This window comes from Hypanus sabinus, chromosome 3, assembly GCF_030144855.1.
Source record: "Hypanus sabinus isolate sHypSab1 chromosome 3, sHypSab1.hap1, whole genome shotgun sequence".
Lineage (NCBI taxonomy): Eukaryota > Metazoa > Chordata > Chondrichthyes > Myliobatiformes > Dasyatidae > Hypanus > Hypanus sabinus.
In genome coordinates this window covers 26,917,805-26,934,074 of record NC_082708.1, presented here as the reverse complement: position 1 = coordinate 26,934,074, position 16,270 = coordinate 26,917,805, and the positions used below count along the sequence as shown (strand labels likewise).

The following is a 16,270-nucleotide window of genomic DNA, read 5'->3' as shown; positions in this document are numbered from 1 at the left end:
AGACATACACAGACTTGGCACATGTTCTCAGTAAATGTGGAATTGGTTGAAATGCAACTCTTTAAGGTGAATTGCCTTAAGGTGAACATCAATTTCTATACAATTCTGTTAAGTAATCTTACCTTGCTTGATATGGGTTTATTCATCCATCTTTATTCCTAAACCTAGTGGATATAGTACATGGCTGCTTTATCTTTCTGGGTATAATGCGCCATCTCCTTTGTGTCCGAGATAAAACCACCTGCTTGTGTACATTTCACACTGTAAACGGTTAATTTCACTACTTATGATAATTAACCTTTTATATACTCTTTGCCGCTTGTGCTTGTATCCAGCCATTTAACTAATTAGGTGCCTTCTTCTGCATATTTTCCGCAGCCATTTGAATTGCTCCAGATCCAAGACATGGTAGGAAATAATTACAAACATAGAACACTACAGCACAGTAAGGCTCTTCGGCCCACAGTGTTGTGCCAAGCTTTTAACCTACTCTAAGATCAATCTGACCTTTCTCTTCTACATTGCCCTCCATTTTTATATCATCCATGTACCTACTGAAGCTTCTTAAATGTCCTAATGTATCTGCCTTTTACATCAACCCAGGCAGCACGTTCCACATACCCGCCACTCTCTGTGTAAAAAACCTACCTACGACATCTTATGATGTTAGGTTGACATCAAAGTCTCATGGTATTGCAACAGAACAGCAAGCACATTCAGACTCTACATGAACAAATCTGTGCTCAGATAAATTATCTCCAAGTACGGAGTACAATGCTTTAAATTAATTATCTTTACCATGGCAACAAAGGGTCCAAATGAAGCAAGAAAGTCAGAGCAGACTATAAATCCCAAGGCAAAAAGACGGGAAAAGCTGAAACCCCTCCACTGGATTGATCCATCTTAAAAATAAACACAAGAAAAAAATAACAATCTACCAATTTATGATACTAAAACATTAGAAGGCAGAGACAAAATTAAATAATGTGCTGCATTTTAAAACTTCAAGAATATTTACCACCAATTCTCCTTTAGAACAATCAAATAATTCTAAAACATATCGATTCTATTCATTTTTTGTTTGAAGGGACTTTAAAATAATCATTTCTTATGTAAAAGCACATAGTCAATTTGAATCAGTTACCAAAACTGCATTTCAGGGCACTGGCAATTATCAAAATATATTAACCTTTAACAATATTGAAGTCTTAAGAGGCTAGCAAAACAAATCCCAATATTTTTCTTAATCCTAATATTAGAATTAACAATACTAATTTATTGTAATAAACTTTTGAGCAACGGACACAAAATGCTGGAGAAACTCAGCAGGTCAGACAGGATCTATGGAAATGGGTAAATAGTTGATGTTTTGGGCCGAGTCCCTTCTTCAGGACTGAGAAGACAGGAAGAAGATGCCATTTCAAAATACTGCAAGATGATAGGTGAAGCCAGTTGGATGGTCAAGGAAAGGTCAAGGACTAGAGAAGAAAGAATCTGATAGGAGAGGAGAATGGATCATAGAAGATAGGGAAGGAGGAGGGGACCCTGGGGGAAACCATAGCCAGGTGAGAATTCCTAGCCTATTAGATTCCTTCTTCTCCCACCTACCTGGCTTCACCTATTACCTTACAGCTAGCCTCCTTCGCCTCCCTCCATTTTACTCTGGCATCTTTCCCCTTCCTTCTCGATCCTTAAGCAGAGTCTCAACCTGAAATGATGAATATCTGTTCATTTCCATAGATGCTGCCTGACCTGCTGAGTTCCTACAGCATCATCTGTGTGTTGCTCTGTGTGTCCAGCATCTGCAGACTTTTCTCATGTTTATGTTAACTTTTGAAGAGCTTTGTTACAGCAGGATAATTGGTCAGTAAGTTTATAAAGAAGCAATAACTCAGAATTAGGAAAAAAGAAAGAATAGTTTAATATAAAACTAAGTGACTAGCTGAATTTGCAGCAATCAACCTTTAAAGGAGAGTTAGATAAGTGTGCGAAAAAAGTATGTGCAGTAATTTCTGTATTCATTTCTTTTGATTGTTATCTCCCTATGAAGTGGAAACAACACCAGCTGATCCACAGGGTAGGGGATAAAAGTGGTTCATAGGTTAAAATTTCACTTTATGAGGGATAGAGCATAAATGTGGCCTACCAAGTTGCTCAGTTGTGTTAAAAAGTTATGGAGGAAAAGCCCTTGGAAAACATTAAGACTGAAAATTCTGATGTGAATCGGTAAATTATTAAGTCTTTCCACATCTGTAATTTTCATATGATTAAGCTGCAAAGAATGCATATACAGCTTTTATCTTCCCTCATCGCCTTCAGAAACACCTGAGACCAATGCTGATAATTTGTCCCTGTTTTTTATTTACAACTGAAAATCAAATAATGAATCACACTAACTTGTATCTTAATCTGTAGGAAAAATGAGCTCAGTACCTTGTTTATTCTTAGTGAAGCAGTAGGAACGTAGTAGATATATACCATAGGCAGGCGCCACATAAAGAAAAATATGCTTAAAGTTCATCAGGACTGCAAACAATAAAGCACTTTCCAAATGTCTTCCCTGTAATAAAATCAAATATTTCAAGTGTTTCATGTCTGGGATATTTTTTCCATTTCTAAAATTACCAAGGTTCACAATAAAGAAATTGATAGTGCCACGGACAGCAATTGAATGGGATTAATATTTAATTGTTTAAATTAACTTCATTTTTCAGATCTGAGACTGTTTACTACTCTTGACAAAATACCAAACTGCTTTAGAGCCAGTGATGTACTTTTTAAGTGTACTCTCCACTATAGCAAAGGAAATGGAGTAGCCAATTTGTCCAGAACAAGCAGCAATATGTTAATGTTCAGATTTTTGATTTTGTAATGTTGATTGAGATGGAAGCACTTTGGGATGAGATATGATTATTGATTAGGATAACTGCTATTCTTTGGAATAATGTTCTGGGACATTTAACATCCAGTTGAAAATGTTGAGAACATTCTGATTTAATGTCACTTCCAAAAAAAACTACAGCATCATGTGTTGCACCCCTGAGGGTTGTATTGAATTTTCAGTCTTAATCAGGTTTCTGAAGTGGGCTTTGTCATTCAGAAATAGGGGGGCTGTCAATTGACATGTCATTGCTAACAGGTGATTATACCATGTTTCCTAAATTACCTGAAACATCCTCGCAATGGAAAGAAGCAACAAGCCAAATAAGAAGCCATTGTATTGAAAATGAATATCTAGGTTTGAATTAAGAAATAATACATTATAGGTGTGTTCGTAAAAGAGCCAACAAAAAGAGAAATGCATGCATTTCTTTTAAAGATAAAAACATTTTTCTCTTTCTCAATTTTCCTCATGGTCTTCACCATCTAAATCTGCTCCCAGCTTTACAGGTAAACCTATTTTCAGCTGTGATAACAGTGAATATTAACATTCCACATAATTTCTACTCAAACACTCAGTAGCATTTGAAATTTTGGGCAATTTGCAACATCCCACCATTCCAGGAGACCATTACAAAACTAATAGTCAAAACACATATTTTAAAAGAAAAAACAATGTTACTAATTGAGATATCCATAATAAATATCCACATTTAAGAACCCAAACTTTAATGAATTGGTGAAGTGTTTGTTACGTATCTGTGGCATTCTGCCATTTGCTTTGCTTCAACAGCTGGGACAGAGCTTTGCAAGTTCCTTACTTTGTGGAAGTACTGTGAAGCAGGAAACCTGGGAGAGGCTGGGACATTTTGAAATATCAACAAGATAAAAATCTTGCTTGCACAGCTTGGTTGTTTTAAAAGATGAATTTTATAATAAGGATACGATCAATAATCAGTAATCCAAAGTTCCAAAGTAATAGCACTGCAAGTATGAAATCTGGCTTCTCCAGTATTTCCTTTGGTTCCTTTGTTCTATTTATGTTCTTACAACACCTTTAACAGACAAAAAATAAATAAATATTGATTATATTCTTTTTACCTTTGCTGTACCTGAGAACTAGGCAACATAGTTGCTTGTCAAAACATTTTTCATTTTCCTGAGAAACATTGTTTTCTATCAACTGGACAATAAGAATCATAGAAACATAGAAAATACGTGCAGGAGTAGGCCCTTCAGCCCTTCAAGCCTGCACACCATTCAGTATGATCATGGCTGATCATCCAACTCAAAACCCTGTCTGTACCTGCTTTCTCTCCATACCCCCGATCCCTTTAGCCACAAGGGCCATATCTAACTTCCTCTTAGATATAGCCAATGAACCGGCCTCAGCTGTTTCCTGTGGCGGAGAATTCCACAGATTCACCACTCTCTGTGTGAAGAAGTTTTTCCTCATCTCGGTCCTAAAAGGCTTCCCCTTTATCCTTAATCTGTGACCCCTCGTTCTGGACTTCCCCAACATTGGAAACAATCTTCCTGCATCTACCCTGTCCAATCCCTTTAGAATTTTATATGTTTCAATAAGATACCCCCTCAATCTTCTAAATTCCAGCGAGTATAAGCCTAATCAATCCAGTCTTTCTTCATATGAAAGTCCTGCCATCCCAGGAATCAATCTGGTGAACCTTCTTTGTACTCCCTCTATGGCAAGAAGGTCTTTCCTCAGATTAGGGGACCAAAACTGCACACAATACTCTAGGTGCAATCACACCAAGGCCTTGTACAACTGCAGTAGAACCTCTCTGCTCCTGTACTCAAATCCTTTTGCTATGAATGCCAACATACCATTTGCATAGTCACCTTTTACTAGCTGTTCCTTCTAAATGTCCTAACCCAGTACAGACTGAACTGTCTGAATCAAGGCAATAAAAAAGTAGGAATAATAGGTACCCTTTCTGAACTGTAAGTGGGACACTTACACTGCTTACTGAGCTGTCTTGCTTATGAGCAATTAAAACAGCGCTGCTCTAGTAGCTTCGCAGAGTCCAACATGATACTGAACAAGGCTGCAAAAATTCCAAAATCCATGCTCGTCTGAGCTTCAGTTGTATTAGAGATAGCAAAACAGAGAAAAGTTAAATCAGAGCTGTTATCCCTGCGGAAAGTGCACATGTGAAAATCAGGGATATCACAATTGAGACTAAGGATGAGGAATGATAATTTGGGCACTTTAACAGAACGTTGCCAAAAATCACAAACCTGCACCTCCAGAAGAGAAATAGAATCTGTATTTTGTTAAAATTGAATAACATTCAGTGATGACTCATTTCCGAAGCAGAATATTTTTCAAATCCTTTACGCGTGGCTCATGAGTTGAAGAGTATGGCAGAGTCTTGGTATGTGGCACTTAATCTCAACAAATACAAGGTTACAGATTTTGGAAAAAATAATTAGGGACAAAACGTATACAGTAAATGATGATGCATTAAAAAATGTTGATGACCAGGGAGACCTAGAGAGTCCAAGTCAATAGTTCCCCGAAAGTGGCAACAGAAGTGGATAGGGTCGTATGATATGGCATATAGAGATTAGGGCACAGAATGTCAAAATTGGGATGTTATATTGCATCTTTACAAGTGGGTTAGGCTACACTTTGTGTATTGGATGCCATTCATGTCACCACTGTGGGTGCGCTGGAGAGACAGTGAAGATTTACCTGGATTGAAGGACTTCAGTTATGGGGAGAGAAAGGATAGGTTGGGCTTTACCCTAGGCGTTGCAAAGTGGCCTGATAGAAGTACACAGTATTATAACAGGCACTGGTAGGGTACATAGTCAAATTCCTTTTCCCTTGGTAAGTAGCATCAAAAACAAGAGAGCTTAGTTTTAAGGTGAGATCTAGGAAATTTAAAGGAGACCTTATGGTTGTTTTTTTTTTTAACATACTCAGAGAGTGGTTGATATTTGCAATGTCCTGCCAGAGGAGATAGTGGAACAAGACACAGTTACTACATTTAAGAGGCATTTAGAAAACACTTAAATAGGCAAGGCAAAGTAGGATATGATCCTAATGCAGGGAAATGGGATTAGTACAGAGGGTCAAATAGGTCAGTACAGACATGAAAGGCTGAAGGGCCAGTTTCTGTATTGTGCAACTCTAATAAATGACAGAATGAAATTTTAAATTAAGTAGAAAGACAATTTTAAGACATACTCTATTACTCCATAAATGAATACTATATCCATGGTGATCACTGAAAGTCGCTGAAACAGTACAGTTGCATTACTGGCATAATTAAGGTTCTGGACAACCAGCATTTCCTTATCGAAAAATTGGGCAATGAAGGAGAGGAGGTATTCAAACCATGCAAAAAATGGTGGATAATCCAATGTCCACTCTGAGGTCGCCTGCATTTTGGGAGTAAGGAGGGATGAGGAATTGGAAGAGAAATGGAGAAAATAGAACATGTTATACTTTACCCAATAAATTGCAATTGTCACAAAGCTTGAAGCATTTTATATGAACTGAGATACAACATTTACTGAATTCCTATAACTATCATGAAGCATGACTTGGTAAAACGAATAATGTTGATACTAAGTGGAATTTTACATCATATTAAGATGTAGGATAAACAAGAAATTTGGATTTACTTGGTCAACAATTGAAATTGTCCAGTTTTACTCTAAATATACCTTGTATATAATGCCCAGATTAATTATACAGGCACAAATCCAACGTTATCTTATCAAAAGTAGAACAAAACAGAAGCAGGCTGATCCCTTGCATTAGAGGACAAAATTATAAAGAAATAATTAGTAAATCTGTAAAAAAGTAGAAATTAAATAAGTATTATTTTCTGGAAGAGAGTGACTAAGTGAGGTAAGAGTTATAATTTTAGGTAATTCATTAAGTTAAACTGTGATTGCAGAGCTCAGGGCAGACGATAAAACCAACAAAAAGCACATATGGACCTAAAAGTTTCACACAAAATCGCTTAGCTTTTGGAATTAATTATTTAGAAAATATATGCTGAACTGGACTGAGTTCTTCAGAATGCATCTAACAAAACATACTGATGGGCCTTACACACCCATGGCTAAATGGAAATACTAGGAATAATTAATTGTATTGTTAATTAACATAAGTCTCTTTCAATCTTTACACATTAGGAGAGCTGTTTTTAAAACAACAAGACTTACTTCATAATACCACTGTGAGACAGGTAAACTGTAAGTAATGGCCAGCCAATTTCTGTGGACCTCAAAGTCTGTTGAATGACTATAAGTGAAATAAATAATTAAGTATTTCATGGAACCAGATGAACGATGTATATCTGCTGAATAAGACTGTAGAAATCATAAATACATATAATTAGTTCTCATTTCACTAAATATCAATTACATGTAATGTAAATGTTAAAATATAACAATATTCATAGTCAACATGAAAACAACATAATTTCCATTTTAATATCTCTGTATTTCATAAAAATGAAGTACAATGGTAGTTTTACTTAAGTCTAGGAATGAGAATTGTTAATCTTGCTTGAAATGTACCACCTTTCATTCCACGATAATAATATGCTGGGTAAACATAGCCATTCCTTTCTCTAACATAGACAAGAAGAGGATGTTTCCTACAGTGGGGAGTCTAAGACCAGATGGCACAGCTTCAATATAGGATGTCCCTTTGGAACAGAGATGGGGAGGAATTTCTTTAGACTAGAGGATGGTGAATCTGTGGAACTCATTGCCACAGAAAGCTGTAGAGGCCAAGTCATTGGATATATTTAAATACAGGTTGATAGGTTCTTAATTAGTAGGACGTCAAAGGTTATGGGAAGAAGGCAGGCGAACAGGGTTGAGAGGGATAATAAATCAGCCAAGATAGAGTGGCAGAGCAGAGCTGATGGGCCAAATGGCCTAATTCTGCTCCTATGTCTTATGTTCTAATGTGGACTCTTGAAATTGAGGAAAACTTGCCTTTGTTCCAGTTTTATGGGTTCTAAGGTGACCAGTAATGTCACTCTGGGACTGGCAGACTCTAGGTGGGGCAGGAGGATCTAATGAAACACAAAGATATGTACTTTGAGAGATGCCAAGCTTTTGTACAATATTAATAAATGGACTTGAAGTTTTTACTACCAGCCAAGTTTCCCATTTTGAATGGGTGGATGCTCACAGCATAGTGATGATATTACACTCAAGGAACTCTGAGAACGAATCCTTTCCTCTGTCCATCGAGGAATTTTTTGCTGTGACAGAGTTGTCTGAGGGTCAGGTATTAGGTATGTGGATTCACATTAGTCGAGGTGGGGCCTCAATGCAGTGGGAGAGGATGGACACTGAATTGCCCACAATGTCAGAGAATCTGGAGGTCTTACAGAGAGAGCATCAGTGAGAGAGCATCCATTTCTCTAAGGTGCCTACTATAGGCACTCCATGTCACAGTAGATGGAAGGAAAGAGTTAAATTTGATTCCTTGTTGGTACATGCTAAAATGTGTACCACAAAATGGAATCTGCTTAGAATGTGGAGCCTGCTTTTCCCCTTATAAACCAATGGTTTCCACATCATTTGGGTTAGATACTGGTGAAGAATGTTTTTCTCTTAACACACCTAATTTCTCTATTTCTAAATTGTGTGTGCCCAAGCCAAAGGTCATGAGAGACAAAAAGGGGCTTTGAAGCATATAAAAAAGGGGCAATCTCTTTCTGCAAAAGGTGAATCTTCTTTTAGGCTGGGCCATAACTAGCGCTGAGAGCTACCGCTTGATGGTAAATTGTGCCATGCGGATAGTACTGTTTTGTCTCTTTTAATATATAACTTTAATAAAGTACCTTTAATACATATACAGTGCCTCTTCCATTTACAAATACCTTTTGCTGCTGAATCCGAAAAGAACCAGGAATGACATCTTAAAATTATGGAATTATGGAAAGTGGTCAAGTCACTACTGTTGGATTAGACTGCATAATTGCTATTTTCCTATGCAGTTTAACAACTTATGCCTGTTTATATTTTTATATAACTGCCTATATACAGGTATCTGTTTAATGTTTCCTAGTATGTATATGCAATTGTGCACTGTGCCCCCTGATTACAGTTCTGTCCCTTTCTGAAAATTTCTGTGGTGTTTCATTATTTGAAAAGGGGCTATCTGATTGGTTAACTCTTATCTATACATCTGAATGGAATGCTTCCTGTCTATGGCATATGAAGGGCTGAACACATTGGCCCACCACCTTCCTATTCCTTTTTTCTTTGCCCCCAGACTCTCCTGCTACTGTCTTTTTCCATTTCTCTTTGTTCTATAGCGCTTAATAAACCAATCATGAAGCAACAAGTTTTATGCCTTTGTCCTGACTTCTGAAAACCTTGAATCAAAACATCAGAATTGAAGACTTCAATTTGATACTAGACACACAAGCCAGAAAGTCTATTTTCAACAGTTATAGCAAGAGAGTACTGATGGGCAGAGGTAAATCTTTAAGGATAAGTTCAAAAACCTCCTTTAAAAAAGTGCAATATGCCTTATTGGGGAAGTACCTAGTCCAAGACTTTTTAAAAAGAGAAAATTAAATGTTGGGATAGCATTAATGACTTCAACTTCATTTACTGCGAACAAATTGAAACTCAATGTAAACAGCAAAAGGAACATAACACCACAAACTACCGACCCACCACATTAAGCATCTCTAGCTCATCAGTGACACTGTCAGCCGATCCAACATTGGGCTTACCAACCAGCTTGGACTGAAGTACATGTAAATCAGTCTTTACCTAGTTAGGAGTTAGCATATGGACCAGTAAGACACAGGAATAGACGTTTCAGTCCACGGCATTGTGCTGAATCAGAATTAGGTTTGATATCGCTGCCATATGTCATGAATATAGTTGCTTTGTGGCAGCAGTACAGTGCAATGCATAAAAAACTATAAATTATTATAAGAAATATACATATATAATTAATTAAAATAATTAGTGCATTAAAATAAGTAAAATTAAATATATAGTGCAAAAAGAGAGCCAAAATAAATGAGGTAGTGCTCACGGGTTGGTTCATTGTTTAGAAACATGAAGGCAAAGGAGAGAAAAAGCTGTTTCTAAAACGTTGGTGTGTGTGGCTTCAGGCTTCTGTACCTCCTCCCTGCTGGTAGCAATAATAAGAGGTCATGTCCTGGGGGTTCTTAATGATGGATGTGCCTTTTTAAGGTATCACCTTTTGAATATGTCCTCGATGCTGGGGAGGTGAATGCCCATTATGGAGCAGGCTGGATTTGCAACTCTCTGCAGCTTTTTCTGACCCTGTACAGTGGCCCCTCCATATCAGTAATGGAACCAGTTAGAATATTCTCATGGAGAAATTTGCCAGAGTCTTTGGTGATATACCAAATCTCCTCAGACTCCTAATATAGCCACTGATATGCCTTCTTTGTAATTACATCAATACGTTGGGCCCAGGATAGATCTTCAGAGATGCTGGCACCCAAGAAGTTGAAACTGCTCACTCTTTCCACAGCTGATCTCTCAATTAATCTGGTGTGTGTTCCCTCAAGTCCACATCAATTCCTTGGTGTTACTGACATTGAGTGCAAGTTTGTTGTTGTGACACCACTCAAACCAGCTGATCTAGCTCAGTGCTGTATGCCTTGTCACCATCTGAGATTCTGCCAACTACCGTTTTGTTGTTAATAAATTTATAGATGGCGTTTGAGCTGTGCGTAGCCACACAGTCATAGGTGTAGAGAGAGTAGAACAGTATCTAAGCATGCAGCCTTGAGGTGCGCCGCTGTTGACCGTTAGTGAGGAGGAGATGGTATTTCCGATCCACACTGACTGTGATCTCCTGATGAGAAGGTTAAGTATGCAGTTGTGGAGGGAGTTTCAGATGCCCAGGATGTTAAGCTTGTTGATTCATTGCGAGGGTGTGATTGCTGTTGAATGTTGTACTGCAAATAATAAACAGCAGCCTGATGTAGATATTGCTGTTGTCCCAATGGTTCAAGGCCAAGTGGAGAGCCAGTGAGATTGCATCCACTGTAAATCTACTGTGGTGGCAGGCAAACTGCAGCAGGTCTAGGTCTTTGCTTAGGCAGGAGTTCATTCTGGCCATGACCAACATTTCCAAACACTGCATCACAGCAGAAGTGAGTGCAACCGGGTGAAAGTTGCTGAGGCAGCTCGCAATGCTGAACTAATTAAACCAGTAATTAAGCAGCTAAATAAACATATTCCGTTATGCCTGCACAAGATCCATATCTCTTCATTCTCTGCACATTGATTAGCCATTTAAGAGCCTCCAAACACCTTTATATTTGCCTTCCCACCATCCCCGGCATAACATTCCAAAAACTCACCACGCCTTGTGTAAAACAAAAAAAAGCCCTGAACACCTCCTTTGAACTTGCTCCCCTCTCACTTTCAATACATGCCTCTGGTATTAGACATGTCGACCCTGGGAGAAAGATGCCTGATATCTATCCTGCCTTTGCCTCTCATATGGACAGATTAAGATTATAAACTATCAATAATTTCCAGAAAGGAGCAAATGACTAGAACAAATGCAGAAATTAAGCCCAATCGTTGTGTTAATTTCTTTCAAAACCCGACATTTAATTTCAGTGTAAGTAAATAATGCTTTAAGCATTTTACTTGATTTTGAGTAGCATTCATTAAGAACCACTCCATTTAGGACTTGTACAGTTAGTAACATCATTTTAAGATGATTAAAAAATCTATCACTGCTTCAAGTCAATGGAACTCAAAAGTACTCTGGTCGGTAGTTCCCCTTTAAGACAGCGGAAGAGAGGTTGCCGCTCTGATTTAAAAGTTCACCTAAGGAAGCATGGCATTCAACTCACAATACTGGCCATCTTGCTGACAAATGTATGGTCTCTGGTAAAAATTGAAGATCTCTGAGCTAGATTGCTGTACAAGAGGGTTAACCAAGATTCACCCCCATTATTTTGGATGCAGCGACATAGCTTGATGGGTTCGCAATACACCCGCCAAAATTGGACTGCTAAGTCTTTCAAAGGCAGAGGAGGTGGAGCATGCTTTATGATCAACTTCTTGTGGTGTACAGACGTTGCAGTGCTGTCCCAGTCCTGCTCACACAACCTGGAGCATCTCGCGATTAAGTGTCGACCATTTTATCTGCTGCGGAGATTTCAGCGATCATCTTGGTAGCAGTGTATATCCCACCTTGAGCCAATGTGAAACAGGCTATAGACGAACTGAGCTACGTAATAAGCAGACATGAGACAGTGTATCCCGATGGCTTCCCTATCAGTCTGGGAGATTTTAACCAAGGCAGCTTGAAAGAGTCTCTAAATAATTACTACCAACAAACCACTTGTAGAACCAGAGGAACCAAGACTCTGGTCACTGTTACACCACCATTAAGAACACTTACTGTGATATCCCATGCCCACACTTTGGAAAGTCTGATCACCCTTCTATACTTCTACTCCCTGAGCATGGGCAGAGACTGAAGACTGCAGCACGAGTAGTGACAACCAAGAAGGTATGGATAAGGAAAGCACAGGAGTGCTTACAGGCCAGCTTTGAATTGGTGGCCTGGACTGTATTGGGATTCATCGAGTCTGATGATTACATCATAGCTGTCACTGACTTCATTAAAACCTGTGTGGATGAGTGTGTGCCTACGAGAACGTACTGTACATATCCAAGTCTAAAGCCGTGGATGAGCCAGGAGCTTTGTAGTGTGCTGAGAGCTTGATTTGTGGCATTCAAGTCTGGTGACCCAGGTCTGTACAAGAAAACCAGGTGCGACTTGTGGAGGGCTATCTCAAGGGCAAAGCAACAAATCCAAATCAGATTGGAGATGGAATCGGATGCACATCAACTCTGGCAGGGTTTGCAGGCCATTATCTTTCTACAAAGCGGAATCTAACATCATGAATGGCAGTGAAGCTTCACTCCCAAATGAGCTCAATGCCTTTTATGCACGCTTTGAAAGGGAGAATAAAACTACAGCTATGAGGATCCCTGCTGCACCCGGTGACCCTGTGATCTCCGTCTTTGCGACCAGGCTGCCTTTCCAGAGGATGAACCCATGCCAACCAACCAGTGAAAGTGTCCAAAGACATTACCTATCTCTCATACTACAGTCAGAAGTTCCCACCAGCTTCAAAAGGGCAACAATTGTACCAGAACCCAAGAAAAGCCAGGTGCGCTGCTTTAATGACTATCATCCAGTAGCACTTACATTAACTGTGATGAAGTGCTTTGCAAGGTTGGTTATGGCGAGAAATAACTCATGTCTCAGCAAGGACCTGGACCCACTGCAATTTGCCATCGCCACAACAGGTCTACAGCTGATGTGATCTCATTGGCTCTTCATGCAGCCTCGCCTCACCTCGACAACAAAAATACCTATGGCAGGATGCTGTTTATTTTCTACAGCTCATTCCTACAGTTCTGATGGAAAAGCTCCAGAACCTGGACCTCTGTATCTCCCTCTGCAACTGGATCCGTGACTTCCTAACCAGAAGACCACAATCTAGGCAGAAGGAAAATCACATTTCTACCTCTCTGACAGTCAACACTGGCACACCACCAGGACATGTGCTTAGCCACTACTCCACTCTCTCCACACCCACGCCAATAGGGCCAGGCACAGCTCGAATTTGCTGACAACTACTGTTGGCAGAGTTTCAGATGCTGATGAGAGGGAATACAGGAGTGAGATATATCAGTTGATTGAGCGGTATCGCAGCAACAACCTTGCAGTCAGCACCAGTAAGACTAAAGAACTGATTGTGAACTTCAGAAAGGGTAAGGTGAGGGAACATACACCAGTCCTCATAGCAGGATCAGAATTGGAAAGGGCGAGCAACTTCAAGTTCCTGGGTGTTATTATCTCTGAGGATCTATCCTGGACCCAGCATATAAATGCAGCAGGACAGCGGCCATATTTTCATCAGGAGTTTGAGATTTGGTACGTCACCAAAGTGACTTGCACTTTTCTACAGACGCACCTTGGAGAACATTCTAACCGGCTGCATCACCATCTGGTATGGGGTAGTGAGGGGCGCGGGGGGAGTAGTGGTGATACTACGGCACAGGATCGAAATAAGCTGCAGAGTTGTAAACTTAGTGAGCTCCATTAGGGGCACTAGACTCCGTGGAATTCAGGACATCTTCAAGGAGCGAGGCCTCAAAAAAGTGGCATCCACTATTGAGGACCCCATCACCCGGGTCGTGCATTGTTCTCACTGTTACCATCAGGTAGGAGGTACAGAAGCCTGAAGGCACACACTCAGCGATTCAGGAACAGCTTCTTCCCCTCTGCCATCCGATTTCTGAATGGACATTGAACCATGAACTACTACCTTCTATTTTTGCACTACTTATTTAATTTAGCTATTTAATATATATACTTACTGTAATTCACGGTTTTTTCCTATTATTATGTATTGCATTGTACTGCTGCCGCAAAGACAAAAAATTTCACGACATCTACCGGCGATAAATTGAATCTGATTCTGAACAATTGACACAGCAGCGCTCACAGAGCCGCCCGAAAGTAATATCGTAAATCATCCGAACCCGTACTGTACAGATAAAGCCTCCGACTGAGGCAGTTCTTACTAAGTAGGGATAAGCAGACACTTTAAGAGAGTCACGCCAAAGGCGAGCGGCAACATCCATCCCCTCATCCTGGACGCCGCCATTGCTGTTTCACACAACTTTATTCAAACCTTCAGCTGCGAGCAGAGCAAACCCAGGGCATTTCCGAGCTCAATATTTGCACAGTTGATGCAAGCCTGTTGCTTTTCGATTTGCATTATTCTGCTACCATCGCCTCAGAAAAAGCTTGCTTTTACGTTTATTTTTAAAATAAATGTAATACAAATCTGCTTCTGTTGCTTGTTGCAATCATCTCAGTTTGAAATAAAGCTCAAAATGGTCATGGGCCAGTATTTGGAGTTAAAAAAAATTCTCACTGTTCACATCAGAAGCCAAGATTTCCACACATTCCTGGTTTCCAAGCAGTATTGCAACATGCCTTCTGGATTTATTTTTGTATATTTTTTCTGAATTCCAATAGAGACTCAAGAGACTGCAGATGCTGGAATCTGGAGCAACATGCAGATGCTAAGAGTCAGGCATGCAATCTGCACTTAGTGTGTTGCTCCCAAATTACATTATTGCTTTACAAACTCTGTCTTGTACATTTATCTTTATGTGAGTTGCAATTCTTTTGGTTAAATATTTTAAAATCTATTCTTTTAACTTAAAAATATGTATTTCAGTGTTTGTGTTAGTTATTTATTTTAGCTTCTACTAAATGTTTCACATACCAAGGAAGAACTGTTTTTTCCCATCAGGTTTGATACCTGTGAAAATACTTCAATATGATTAGTTGTTTGTGTAGTATATATTCCAATATTTATTTCACCCAGTATGAAGTGTTTAAAATATTAGCTAAAATATTTTCTTCCTTAATTGTCTGAGGACTGATTAACTAGATGACTATGATATTTGCTGAATGCCAAAAACTTTTTTTTTTATTAATGCCTTCCAGCTGCAAACATCAGAAAATGGGAAGCTTACAACATAGAAGCTCAGTGTTCCGTCTTTATCTGCAGTTTTCATGGAATCGTAGATCTATACAGAATTGCAAATGTGTTGTCGATGCTTATAATCTGCAATAATTTGCCGTGGTGGGTTTGAATTCTGTCAACAGGTTACCAGGCCACTCTTGTATCAGTATATTACCAATTGCTGTATACAGTACTTTTAACCCTTGCACTCCAGACATCCCACCCTGCAAAAACTCATCTTCAGGGAGGTAGCACCACCACCCCCACCCCTCCCCCTGATCAACCTCCAAGGGTGTATGCATACAGGACATTTGATTATGAAAGAACACAACTATTTATTTGATCACATATTGAAACTATTCACACACACACATATATAAATATTCCTTGTTGAGTATTTTGTTGGCAGTCTCAATGCTAATAGCTAAATGCTAATGCAAATAGCTTCTCTATTTCTTTTGCAAATTTTCCTTGCACTGTGATGTGGCTTGCTCGGCAGATTTGAGCATTTTACCAGAAGTCTCAACCTCATAGCAGTCTGTGTCAATTAATCTGTTAATTTTGCAGGACATCAGATTCACAAATGTTTTGTGAGACAGCAATCATGCAGTCATTTTTTAAATTCTATTACAACTTTAAGCAAGTCTACAGGGGGTTTGGCCTCATCACGTAGGACACCAATAGAGTAGCTCCTTAGCAGCTAGCCAGCTAGTTTACGTTAGCTATACTAATGAACGAATGACACCTGTTAAACTCACCTCAACATGTCTTTTACATTTTAACCCACCATGGGCAATAGAAAAGTCACTGTT

At 39.2% G+C, this 16,270-nt stretch overlaps 1 protein-coding gene across 6 annotated transcripts in view; it reads right to left on the bottom strand.

The window, feature by feature from the left end:
* Positions 1–16,270, bottom strand: part of alg8 (ALG8 alpha-1,3-glucosyltransferase) — a 65,791-nt gene that overhangs the window by 13,503 nt on the left and 36,018 nt on the right. For 2 of the 6 annotated variants that reach the window (XM_059963919.1, XM_059963925.1), the window contains exons 1-7: positions 14,503–14,612; positions 7,084–7,162; positions 6,095–6,288; positions 3,826–3,935; positions 3,167–3,234; positions 2,434–2,560; positions 799–902 (exon numbers count right to left, since the gene is read on the bottom strand). In XM_059963919.1, coding sequence (XP_059819902.1) covers positions 799–902; positions 2,434–2,560; positions 3,167–3,234; positions 3,826–3,935; positions 6,095–6,288; positions 7,084–7,162; positions 14,503–14,585 — 765 coding nt within the window. In that variant the 5' untranslated portion in view covers positions 14,586–14,612. Of the gene's footprint in view, positions 1–798; positions 903–2,433; positions 2,561–3,166; positions 3,235–3,825; positions 3,936–6,094; positions 6,289–7,083; positions 7,163–14,295; positions 14,442–14,502; positions 14,613–16,270 lie in introns of those variants that run through there. The other 4 variants (XM_059963922.1, XM_059963924.1, XM_059963920.1 and 1 more) reach the window with 3 other exon arrangements.